This window comes from Coregonus clupeaformis, chromosome 1 (assembly GCF_020615455.1).
Source record: "Coregonus clupeaformis isolate EN_2021a chromosome 1, ASM2061545v1, whole genome shotgun sequence".
In the NCBI taxonomy this organism is placed as follows: Eukaryota; Metazoa; Chordata; class Actinopteri; order Salmoniformes; family Salmonidae; genus Coregonus; species Coregonus clupeaformis.
The window spans coordinates 47,606,836-47,620,117 of record NC_059192.1 but is presented as its reverse complement, the minus strand read 5'-3'; the positions used below and the strand labels follow the sequence as shown (position 1 = coordinate 47,620,117).

Here is a 13,282-nt window from a genome sequence, read left to right as displayed (position 1 = left end):
ATTCAGTAAACAACATGCAGTACCTAAAACCCAAGTAAGTTATTCACTATGATTTTGTTCCTGGCAGAACCTCTAGATTAATGTTAAGCACAGGCATACTCAGGCAAAACTCTAGCCTTTTGGGGGCCCTAAGCAAGATTTGGTTGTGGAGGCCCCCCACCAAGCGGACCATTTTTTTTGTGACCCATCTCTTGACGGAGGAGAGAAAAATGTATCTTTTAAAGTTCATTTCCTGGAACACATTTTGCCATGGGGTGTAGAGAAAAATGTTAGCAGTTTTAAAGCACGTTTACTGCGGTTCTATACATTTTGCCATGGGGCATAGACATTTTTGCAATTTGATAACACGTTTCATTTTGCCATGGGGCAGAGAATTATTCTGCTGTTTTAAAGCTTATTTCCTGCAATTGTTTCCTATTTTTCCATGGGGTGGAGAGACATTTTTGCAGTTTTAAAGCAAATTTCCTGCAATTCTACACATTTTGTCATGACTTATGCCATGTTAATGATCTGAGTGAGAGTGATTAACAAAATCAAATGGGGGGGCCCCCTGGAAGTCAGGGCCCCTGAGCAAGTGCCCTGTCAGTATTCGGCCATGATTACTACAAGTTTAGATAACTGGCTAGACTAATTTACCAATCCGAAAATTGTTAGACGACATGGCTAATTGAGTGACAGTCAGTGACTGACAAAACAAGAGAAAAACTGCTAATGCACAACCAAATTTCAAACTTGCGCCTTGTGTCTTCTACTAATCTAACTCTCAAAAGTAAGTTGAGACCCCGACGGAGTTCCAAAAAATGCAGGCCCCAGGATGTTAGATAAGACTTCAAAGCTAGATGTGTCTGAGAGGTGGCCATGCATGTCCAGGGTCTCTCTCTGTGTCACAGATGGTCTATCCCCCCTGTGAAGGTGGGCAGAGCCTAAGGAGAAAGCTATGTTGTTTAGAGAACAGGTGGGGGATGGAGTTCCCAATGTGAGAGTAGGCATAGGGCTATGGAGGCTCTATTTGACCTCTGGGGTGTCACTAGGGTCAGTGGGGCGGGGGGGCGGGGAGCAGGGGGACAGGGGAGCTGGCCTCAATGAGGGCAGGGTTGAGGATGATGGGGAGGGACATAGGGGGCACGCCCCCCACCTGCAGATGGGAGGCCAGGGGCTGCAGGATGAGGGGGGACTGACTCGTGGGGGACTGGATCAGTGGCCTAGAGATCTGGGGGGACATCTTCACTGGGGTGGGCATGGGGGGAGTCGACGGGGGCACTGGAGATGATCTGTCTATTCCTGGAAGAGAAGAGAGGACATTGATTCATTTATTGATTGTTTGCTATGAAACTGACATTGACTAAATGATTCATTGATCGTTGGCGTTGGCCAGTTTTAATCTTTGGCCATGTTAACATGGTTACCGTTGGTACTAGGTGGTGGGGGATCTTGAGGCGACACTGGTCTGCTGGAGGTCTTTGGCTCTGTGGGGGCAGCTGGCACTGGCACAGGAGATGGGGCCTGGGCTGAGGGTGGCGAGGCTGGGGGGCCGGGGGCAGCCGGCTGGGCAAGCTCGACTGGGGAACTAGGAGCAGGATCTATGGACACAGAGCACAGACAGCCATTACATTTCAGATCTCTAGCTTGAAGTATATAGCAGAAAGAACACTGAAACAAGGCTAAGTATAAATCATGAAAAACATGTAGGCTATGTATTCGAAAAGCCGATTTATGCTTGATATGGAAAATGCAGTCCGGAGGCTCCGTATGGAGGGTGTGATGCAAACGTGGCGCCTCCGGAGGCTTGCAGAGGCCAAATCAAGCTCCGTACCGCATCACCATGTGCCTCCCAGATTTTGTAACAATGCGGAGGTCTCTGTATAGCTCCACATTGACATGATTGGTTGACAGTAGGTGGGGGTGGTATGTCCTGTATAAACACAACTCACTTCCTTGACAACTTCCTTCACAACAGCTCTGCAAAGAAGTATGAAGGCCCTGACTTCTGCAGAGGCCGCATCGCAGTAAATGCTGTACGGCCAATACAGATCCAGATAACCTACATTGTTAATACTCTGAAAGCAGAGTACATATCTGAGAAAACAGGGCCTTAATAGAAGCAGGTGTGCAGTCCAGTACCTGGTTGTGGTATGACTGTCTGTTTGAAGAGCTCTTCCCGGAGGTTAGGCAGAAAGCAGTCGATGCGTTCCCAAGTGATCTCCCACAGGTCAGAGTATCCCGTACGAGAGTCAGCGCTGTGGAAGATTCCTGCTGTGTCCATCACCAGCAGCATGTTCTTCAGAGACTCTGGGATGGCCTCCAGCTGGGAGGGGGGTGACAACAACCAGCCAATTAGCCACGCAATCACACACATATAGATGGAAAAACCACTCATTGAAATGAGCTGTATAGAAATCAACATGAACTATTACTTAAAGACCCGTATTTCTTTTCCTTTCTTCTTGTTTGCCCTCCTTTGAGTTTGACCACTCAGATTGGAAAGTTCTAAAATGTTAAGATTTGCTAGACTAGTTAGAAGCACCTGAGCTAATAGGAGTTCAAATCGACATGTGCTACTGTGTAATATCAGGCATCCTTACCAGCAGGTCACTGGAGCCAGCGTGCATGTACTTGTCCATGAAGTCCAGGATGGTGAGCCACAGGGCAGCGAAGGTGGACAGAGACAACAGGGGAGAGAGGTGCTGTAGGAACACCTAGGGTAGAGCAGAGCAATGGAAAACGGTGAGATATGCAGAGATGGCATGGGTAGACAGGCACTACTTGATACAGTATATTATACTATCACTGTTTAGACAGATGAGAAGTGCTAGACAGTGGAAGGATTGAGCAAATATGTAAATTTCTCTAAAAAAGAACACCCCAAAGGCAACAGACAGTTGTAGGAGAGTCTAACCCAACGGTCTGAACACAGTCTGACAAAATATCAGATTTCACACTTTGAAATGGATGCCTGTTGTGTGTTGACTGAACTCTAACCTTTGACAGCATGGTGCAAGCCCTCATCCTGGTCTCCTCCATGCCTCCCACGTCTGCAGGGCTAATATTGTCCAGAAGCTTGGTCAGCAGGGGGAACAGCACCTGGGAGCACACAGTATACAGTACTTAGAACACAGTTAACACGGACAACGCTCACATTAGACGGACAGACCAGTTATTTCCCACTTACTTTCGAATGTGAGATTTTTCCATAATACTGCATTGATTTCAATGAGATATTTGCCATAGAATTTCAAATAAATGCAAATTTCAAGCTAGAATTTGGCCCCAAGTGCCTACTCTTTTAGTGAATCATATATTTCACCATCTATTTCAGAGGAACCATTCAGCAGCCATTCTTGTGACCCACTATTCCCCTTACGCACACCAATTTCCAGTGGTCATCTTAGAATGTCAAAAATGATGTTCAGCATGCTCCTCTCACCTTGTTGAAGCAGGACTCCCACTCCACAGCATCTAGTGTCTGCAGGTCATGGACCAACAGTGCCCTCTGGAGGTAGGTCAAGGCCTGCATTCGCACCTGCCGCCTGGCGTCGCAGCACAGCCAGGCTATCCCTATAGGGTTCACACAATGTATGGATCCTTGAGCTAAGACTGGCAAGAGTGATTAGTTGAATGCTATAGTGGAGCGTGAACAAGATCACTGAGTCCACTAAGTCCATTCTCTCAGGGGTCATCAGTGAATTAAGGGCACCTAGGGAGTGATTTTTACCTTCAAGCTTATATTTATATGAATCTCCTAATATTAGTTATCAGTTCCAATATTAGCAAAAAATGATTAACATGTGAAAACCTTGTCCACGAAAATAGGAAATGTGCCTTTGGCTTCACACAATGACACTGAAAACATTCCTCCAATGACTACGAAACGATGATAAATGGTGTTTATTTAACAGTTTAGTGGTGCCTTTATGTAAATAGGTTTTATAGATAACTAGGGGATAAAGTCTCTGACCTTGGAGCAGTGGGCACCAGCAGCTGGTCCAAAGTGTCTGGGAGTCAGCCTCAATCTTCTTCCCTGCAGGCTCCAGGTGGCGCTGTTCCTCTGCCCAGGAGCTGTATATGCTGGAGGCCCTCGTATGCAGCGTGTGCATCAGATCTAACAGCTGAACCAGGGGGAAACACGGAACTCCATGTCAATATGGTGTGGTCATAGCTAATCTAATCACAGCTTGATTCTAAACATGAGCGTATTACTTAATGTCTGTTTTGTCTTGCTGGCAGCAAGACACATATTAAAGAACATTTACATATCTATGGCTGCGCTTAGACAGGCAGCCCAATTATGATATTTTTTTCCACCAATTGGTCTTTTGACCAATCAGATCAGCTCTGAAAACTATATGATGTGATTGGTCAAAATACCAATTAGTGGAAAAAAGATCAGAATTGTGCTGCCTGTCTAAACGCGGCTTAAGTACTTTATTCTAATCCAGACAATATATTTGGGTGTATAATAAAATAAGTTATGATCTGTGATAAAAGAGTATTGATATTTATGTCATTTTGATATACTGATGGAGAAGAGGTGTGAAGTGGACAAGACAAAAGCATTGGAAGGTAACTATCTCCATGCAATAGTGTTTTCCATGTCTACATTATTTCAGTCATGTTACACAGACCTAGGGTTGCAAAATAAATTTTTGGGATTAAAAATAAATAAATCAAATGGAAACTTTCACAATTTATTCTTAAATATATTCGTATTTTTGTATATCCTTAATATGTGTCCATTGGTTTCACGAGTTTCTAGTAGATAGACCTTACGGTTCAGGAGACAACGGCATAATTAATTAGGGATAAAAAAACATGACATAACAAGAAATTAACTCTGCAACTCTTTCAACTATTGACTTTTTTCACAACTGGCACCAGTTTAGCCCCCCCCAATAAACGTACAAATAAAGGATATTCCATGCTCATATTAAACAGCAATGGTATTCACATCTTTTACATGTTATGAAAATTCCCTAAAGCCTTTAACGTTTCCAAAATTCCTAAAGTTAGTGGTAATATTCCTTCTCTTTGCAACCTTACACAGACCTGAATATCTAATAATAGTAATCAGATCTTTAAGCATTTAATTAGTCAAGGTTTGCAAGTTACATTTGATTTAGAATAGCTATAGCAACGAGTATTGACATTTCACATTTCAGCCCTTTCAAGATCGAACATTTGTAAAATAGGCAATGCAAGAGGTTAATATTAGTGTTAGTCGACTGAGCATGAATACCTGATTAGTGCCAAGTTAGTTCTGAAAAGAGTTTGCAATTATTGCTGACAGATAGCGTAACTTTGAATCACTCATATAGGGCCGGGATGATACCAGTATCGCATTACTCGTTAGTACCGTGGCAAGGAAACAAAACACAAAGCGGATTTAATTTTGGAAACAAACATCATTATGTTGTCATCCAGAGTCACATTTATTTATTTTCCAAGCTATAGCATACAATATTTTACTTACAGCAGGTTTTTAAACGGACCAAAGAGTTTGGTCTGCTTTGTGTTTTCATTTTTGCCAAGGAAAAAAATATTGCGATACTGGTATCGTCACAGACCTAGATCAATTTCAGGAAATGAGAATAGTAGTTGAAGAAGATCGCTTAATTGCCATGACAACCATAGTGTGTCACTCAGCCTCAGTCTCAGTCTCAATTGAAAATGCAGAGAGAGAAAAGAGCTGAAATCTCCCAAAATCCCCACCTTTCCCCGCAAACCCACCTCCCCCCACACACCTGAGAGCAAACCTGGGGCACATTCAGAAGGGTACAACGTTACAGAACGTTCAGATAGATAATTATTTTGTGTAGAACAGACATGATTGTCTGTCATGTAGTTCTAAACGTTTCACCCAACTGAACAGAGCCCCTGAGCAGCACAAAGACCAAGGTAGAAGGGAAAGAGGGCTGCGGTACTTACGTCCTGACTAACCTGTAATGACACCGTGTGGTAGCTGGCAGGGACCCCCTCGTCCTCCTCGTCATCGCTATGGGAACGGGAGGGCCTCTGGCTGGAGGCCTTGGCGCGGCGGGATGTCCCTTCCTTCTCCCGGGGCTTCCTCCTCACACGGGACTTCTGGGAGTCGTACTTGTGGTTCTTCTTCTTCTCATACGTCCTATAGCCTGTAGGTCAGTGGCGATGGAGGGAAAGTTTTAGCCATTGTTACAGATATATCCTGAGTTATCTTTATTGATATTTCTATAGATGTCATATTTTGACAGGTATGACTTAGCGCTTCGGAAAAAATAAATTCCTTTTATGTTAAACCAGGCAACAAAAGGCTATATCAACTTTGAGTAATAGCAGGTTTCAGGGCTGTGCGGTTTCCATTAGCTTCCCATATAGATTAGAGCTGCGCTTAACTGAGGTCCTTGATCGACCCAACTTTATTATTAAGTGTGTAAAGCCGTGTTGACAGCAGGTATCTAAGGGCCTGGAGCGCTGGGAGAAATGAAAAGGCTATCAGTAGTGCCAGGCCTGCAGAGTGCACCAGCACCACCTTCCACTGTAATCCCGGCTTTCCTTTAGTCTTTTCTAGATCACTAACAGACTGCTGTGGAGAAGGGAAGCCGAGTGACACAGTCCTCAATTAGAGGGTTGGTGTGGAGGAGGCAAGGAGCCCCGAGTCAGGTTAGTCACTCTATAGGCATGCCTTTGGATCCCCTTCCAAAGGCTTTTAAGACTACCCACCAAAAATGGCAAACTGTCAAAGCTTAAATGACTCAAACATAGTTTGATGACGTGTTAGCTTGGAAAACAGCATTGATGGAAAGGCAAATACAATGCTGAATTCATTGTTGGAAGATTTCTAGTTGTTATGAAAAAAACAAAAAACACTTTGGAAAAAGACAGAATACAAAATGAACCTCAAACAAGTAGGAATTGATTTATGTCAGTCAACAGGAAGTCATACCTCCGTTTAGGCTGGCCTCCACAAACACCCGGATGGCTTTGACACACAGCTCAAAGTTCTCGGGGGTGACGTGTGCAGCGTCGCGTACTATGAAGGAGAGGGACTCCACACACTTGATGAGAGACTTGGTGTCGTGGAAGCCCATGTCTTGGCCCAGGGTCAGGCTGTACTGGTTCACTAGAGGGTTTAGCAGGGTCTTGGAGCCAGAGGCCGCTACCTTGCTGATGTCCAGGTCATCTTTCCCAACCTGCCAATATAAACACACTGTGTGAGATGTGCTGTATGTTGAGGCATTGAGAGTATTGACTGACATTGATATGACAAAATAACACACAAGTTTCACTATTACTCTGGGGCCTTCCACAATAAGCAGTGTAAAATAGTATCAACGCTATGAAGATATCTTGAATTGATCGTCTGAGCACTCAAAAAAACGTGTGTGCAGGTGACGTGGACGTGTGTGTGTGTGTGTGTCGGGGGGGTGGGGCTCTCACCACCAGCCATCCGCTGCTGGCCACGTCCACGTCAGTGACAGAGCGGGGCATCCTGGACTTTCCGTGCTCCGTGTAGACCTCTGAGTCTGAGGTGTACCCCCGGTCCAGACTCACCTCACTAGGGTGGTGGAACGACAGCTCACTGTCCGACTGGGCACCTGGAACAAAGGTGGAAACGGGACATGAAAACAACAGTTTAACAGACAAACAAACGCACCACTTAAAGAGTGTGGATGTGTGCCTCGTAATATAACAGCTGAGCTGTTCGTATAAAGTCAATACAATTGACCATAAACTAGGAGATTATACGATTTCTCAGTAGCTAAGACCAACAAAGTAGCCTACCATTCCACGTGATTGTGTGTGTGTGTGTGTGTGTGTGTGTGTGTGTGTGTGTGTGTGTGTGTGTGTAAGTGTAAGTGTGTGTGTGTGTGTGTGTGTGTGTGTGTGTGTGTGTAAGAGGCTGACCTGTGTCGATGTCTGGGCTAGTGGAGGTGACCTGGAAGGAGGCAGGGGGTTTGATCCCGGCCCCGATGCACTCGATTAGGGAGAAAAGGGTGAACCAGTCGTCTGTGCAGTGGATGTTGGCAGCATTGGTCTTGAGCAGCTCATGGAGGCCATAGGCCACCTCCCGGCTAACCCGGGCCAGGACGTGTGGTTTCATCATTAGCAGGAGATGCAGGGACAGCAGCACCTAGAGATGGGGTTGCAGAGGGGTTAAGGGGACGCGGTCATTGTATAAGACCAACAGCTTGAACTGGCTGTGACCTCGATCTCACCGATTAGGGAATTGAAGTATGTTCCCTATAAACAAAGTTCTATTGATATCCTGACAGGTCTAGGTCTCAGTAAGCTGCATTGAATGGCGGCGAAGAAGATGGCAGCCGTTTTACCATCCTCTAACCAATTGTACTATTATGTGTGTTTTTTCCCGTTATTTGTAATTTTTTCTGTACATAATGTTTCTGCCACCGTCTCTTATGACCAAAAAGAGCTTCTGGATATCAGGACAGCAATTACTCACCTCGTATTGGACAAAGATTTTTTCTTCAACGAGTCGGACGCGAAGGATATCCTACAGACACCCGACAAGGCCCAAATCCCCGTCATTCACATGAGAAAGAGACAGAGATATCGTGGACGTAGGTCGGGGTGCCTTGTAAGGATCCGACGGCGAGCGAGTAAACTGCCTCTTCTATCAATCCTATTAGCCCATGTTCAATCATTTGAAAATAAATCAGACGACCTAAGATTACGATTATCCTACCAACGGAACGTTAAAAACTGTAATATCTTATGTTTCACAGAGTCATGGCTGAACGACGACATGGACAACATACAGCTGACAGGATATACGCTACATCTGCAGGATAGAACGGCTGACTCCGGTAAGACAAGGGGTGGCGGTCTGTGTATATTTGTAAACAACAGCTGGTGCATAAAATCTAATACTAAGGAAGTCTCGAGGTTTTGCTCGCCTGAGGTAGAGAATCTCATGATACGCTGTAGACCACACTATTTACCAAGAGAGTTTATCTATATTTTTCATAGCTGTCTATTTACCACCACAAACCGATGCAGGCACTAAGATTGCACTCAATGAGCTGTATAAGGCCATAAGTAAACAGGAAAACGCTCATCCAGAGGCAGCGCTCCTAGTGGCCAGGGACTTTAATGTAGGGAAACTTAAATCCGTTCTACCTAATTTCTACCAGCATGTTAAATGTGCAACCAGAGGGGAGAAAAACTATAGACCACCTTTACTCCACACACAAAGCTCTGCCTCTACCTCCATTTGGCAAATCTGACAATAACTTTATCCTCCTGATTCCTGCTTATAAGCAAAAACTAAAGCAGGAAGCACCAGTGACTCGGTTAATACGGAAGTGGTCAGATGACGCAGATGCTAAGCTACAGGACTGTTTTGCTAGCACAGACTGGAATATGTTCCGGGATTCTTCCGATAGCATTGAGGAGTACACCACATCAGTCACTGGCTTCATCAATAAGTGCATAGATTACGTCATCCCCACAGTGACCGTACGTACCCCAACCAGAAGCCATGGATTACAGGCAACATCCGCACTGAGCTAAAGGGTAGAGCTGCCGCTTTCAAGGAGCGGGACTCTAACCCGGACGCTTATAAGAAATCCCGCTATGCCCACCAACAAACCATAAAACAGGCAAAGAGTCAATACAGGACTAAGATTGAATCGTACTACACCGGCTCTGACACTCGTCAGATGTGGCAGGGCTTGAAACCTATTACAGACCACAAAGGGAAGCACAGCCGCAAGCTGCCCAAGCCTACCAGACGAGCTAAATCACTTCCGGCAGGTAGCTTAGTGGTAAAGGGCGTTGTGCCAGTAACCGAAAGGTCGCTGGTTCTAATCCCCGAGCAGACTAGGTGAAAAATCTGTCGATGTGCCCTTGAGCAAGGCACTTAACCCTAATTGCTCCTGTAAGTTGCTCTGGAAAAGAGCGTCTGCTAAATGACCAAAAAAAATAAATAAAAAAAATGCTTGCTTCAAGGCAAGCAACACTGAAGCATGCATTAGACCATCAGCTGTTCCGGATGACTATGTGATCAAGCTCTCTGTAGCCGATGTGAGTAAGACTTTTAAGCAGGTCAACATTCACAAGGCCGCAGGGCCAGACGGATTACCAGGACGTGTACTCCGAGCATGCGCTGACCAACTGGCAAGTGTCTTCACTGACATTTTCAACATATCCCTGACAGAGTCTGTAATACCAACATGTTTCAAGCAGACCACCATAGTCCCTGTGCCCAAGAACACTAAGATAACCTGCCTAAATGACTACCAACCCGTAGCACTCACGTCTGTACCCATGAAGTGCTTTGAAAGGCTGGTCATGGCTCACATCAACACCATTATCCCAGAAACCCTAGACCCACTCCAATTTGCATACCGCCCCAACATATCCATAGATTATGCAATCTCTATTGCACTCCACACTGCCCTTTCCCACCTGAACAAGAGGAACACCTATGTGAGAATGCTATTCATTGACTACAGCTCAGCGTTCTCACCCTTATTCTCATCGACGGGGCTGTAGTGGAACAGGTTTAGAGCTTGAAGTTCCTTGGTGTCCACATCACCAACGAACTATCATGGTCCAAACACACCAAGACAGTCGTGAAGAGGGCACGACAAAGCCTATTCCCCCTCAGGAGACTGAAAAGATTTGACATGGGTCCTCAGATCCTCAAAAAATTATACAGCTGCACCATCGAGAGCATCCTGACTGGTTGCATCACCGCCTGGTATGGCAACTGCTTGGCCTCCGACCGCAAGGCATTACAGAGGGTAGTGCGTACGGCCCAGTACATCACTGGGGCCAAGCTTCCTGCCATCCAGGACCTCTATACCAGGCGGTGTCAGAGGAAGGCCCTCAAAATTGTCAAAGACTCCAGCCACCCTAGTCATAGACTGTTCTCTCTGCTACCGCACGGCAAGCGGTACCGGAGTGCCAAGTCTAGGTCCAAAAGGCTTCTTAACAACTTCTACCCCCAAGCCATAAGACTCCTGAACAGCTAATCATGGCTACCCGGACTATTTGCATTGCCCCCCATCCCCACCCCAACCCCCTCTTTTACGCTGCTGCTACTCTGTTGATCATTTATGCATAGTCACTTTAACTCTACCCACATGTACATATTACCTCAATTACCTCGACTAACCGGTACCCCCTGTATATAACCTCCCTTCTGTTATTTTATTTTACTGCTGCTCTTTAATTATTTGCTATTTCAATTTTTTCTTAAACTGCATTGTTGGTTTGTAAGTAAGCATTTCACTGTAATGTCTACACCTGTTGTATTCGGCGCATGTGGCAAATAAAATTGTATTTGATTTTGATTTGATTCTGCTAGGTCTCACTGCACATTTGAAAGGACAAGAAAATTAGAGGAACAAATGTGGGATTTGTGACAAGTACGTTGTGGGGAAGCATAACATGTTTGTCCTGATAGCCCTAGCTCACAGAAAAGGAAGAAGAATACACTATTAGTTGGCAGTAACAATGTCCATCTGGGTTAGAGATAAGATTGAAAGACAATTAAAGGCCTTATAGGAGAAATGGGAGAAAAAGATAGTTTCTTGATTGCTTGAACACTGAAGGACACTGGGATCCACATGGCCAAAACAATAACCTCTTCAAATCAAATCAAATGTTTTTTGCCACATGCGCCGAATACAACAGGTGTAGACCTTACAGTGACATGCTTACTTACAAGCCCTTAACCAACAATGCAGTTAAGAAAATAAATAAGTAAAAAATAACAAATAACAAATAATTAAAGAGCATCAGTAAAATAACAGTAGGGAGGCTATATACAGGGGGTACCGGTACAGAGTCAATGTGCGGGGGCACATGTTGGTCGAGGTAATTGAGGTAATATGTACAAGTGGGTAGTTAAAGTGCATAAATAATAAACAGAGAGTAGCAGCAGCTCTTTTGCACAACAGTTAGTCATTTCTCATCCTCTTCACACTAAATGCAAATGCTGAACACTTTCTTGCAAAACATAAGACTCAACTCTGAATCACAAGACACTTTTTACTAAACAGTAGACAACGCTCTACATAAGACACAAATCAATTGGACCTCTATTCCAGGCGGTGTCAGAGGAAGGCCCAAGTCATAGACTGTTCTCTCTGCTACCACACGGCAAACAGTACTGGAGCGCTGGGACCAAAAGGCTCCTGAACAACTTCTACCCACAAGCCATAAGACTACTAAATAGTCTGGGTAGCTATTTGGTAAACTACCTGCATTGACCATTTTTGCACTAACACTTTTTGACTATGCACACACACTGGACTCTACCCACACATACAGTGCATTCAAAAAGTATTCATACTCCTTGACTTATTCCACATTTTGTGTTACATCCAGAATTCAAAATGGATTACATTTTTTTTAAATCGCACCCATCTACACACAATACCCCCATAATGACAAAGTGAAAACATGTTTAGAAATTTTTGCAAATGTATTGAAATTGAAATAGAAATACAGAAATACCTCATTTACATAAGCATTCACACCCTTGAGTCAATACTTTGTACAAGCACCTTTGGCAGCGATTACAGCTAAGAGTCTTTCTGGGTAAGACTAAGAGCTTTCCACACCTGTATTGTGCAACATTTGGGCATTATTCTTTACAAAAATTCTTCAAGCTCTTTCAAATGGGTTGTTAATCATTGCTAGAAAAACATTTTCAGGTCTTGCCATAGATTTTAGAGTAGATTTAAGTCAAAACTGTAACTCGGCCACTCAGGAACATTCACGGTCTTCTTGGTAAGCAACTCCAGTGTACATTTGGCCTTATGTTTTAGGTTATTGTCCTGCTGAAAGGTGAATTAATCTCCCAGTGTCCGGTGGAAAGCAGACTGAACCAGGTTTTCCTCTAGGAATTTGCCTGTGCTTAGCTCCATCCAGTTTATTTTTTATCCTAAAAAACACCCCAGTCCTTAAAGATTACAAGCATACCCATAACATGATGCAGCCACCACCATGCTTGAAAATATGGAGAGTGGTACTCAGTAATGTGTTGTATTGAATTTACCCCAAACATAACACTTTGTATTCAGGACAAAATGTGAATTGTCCCACTCCTCTTCAATGGCTGTGCGAACTGGAACACGCTGTCGTACACATCGATCCAGAGCATCCCTAACATGCTCAATGGGTGACATATCTGGTGAGTATGCAGGTCATAGAAGAACTGGGACATTTTCAGCTTCCAGGAATGGTGCACAGATCCTTACAACATGGGGCTGTGCATTATCATGCTGAAACATGAGGTGATGGCGGCGGATGAATGGCACGACAATGGGCCTCAGGA

At 44.5% G+C, this 13,282-nt stretch overlaps 1 protein-coding gene across 3 annotated transcripts in view; it reads right to left on the bottom strand.

Annotated features, from left to right (window-relative positions):
* Positions 1-654: 654 nt before the first annotated feature.
* Positions 655-13,282, bottom strand: part of LOC121570066 (Golgi-specific brefeldin A-resistance guanine nucleotide exchange factor 1) — a 128,134-nt gene continuing 115,506 nt past the window's right edge. For 2 of the 3 annotated variants that reach the window (XM_041881532.2, XM_041881541.2), the window contains exons 30-40: positions 7,879-8,104; positions 7,411-7,568; positions 6,917-7,163; positions 5,923-6,125; positions 3,956-4,106; positions 3,425-3,555; positions 2,980-3,081; positions 2,583-2,696; positions 2,122-2,305; positions 1,407-1,580; positions 655-1,281 (exon numbers count right to left, since the gene is read on the bottom strand). In XM_041881532.2, the coding sequence (XP_041737466.2) occupies positions 1,034-1,281; positions 1,407-1,580; positions 2,122-2,305; positions 2,583-2,696; positions 2,980-3,081; positions 3,425-3,555; positions 3,956-4,106; positions 5,923-6,125; positions 6,917-7,163; positions 7,411-7,568; positions 7,879-8,104 (1,938 nt within the window). In that variant the 3' untranslated portion in view covers positions 655-1,033. The remainder of the gene's footprint in view (positions 1,282-1,406; positions 1,581-2,121; positions 2,306-2,582; positions 2,697-2,979; positions 3,082-3,424; positions 3,556-3,955; positions 4,107-5,922; positions 6,126-6,916; positions 7,164-7,410; positions 7,569-7,878; positions 8,105-13,282) is intronic. The other variant, XM_041881549.2, reaches the window with a different exon arrangement.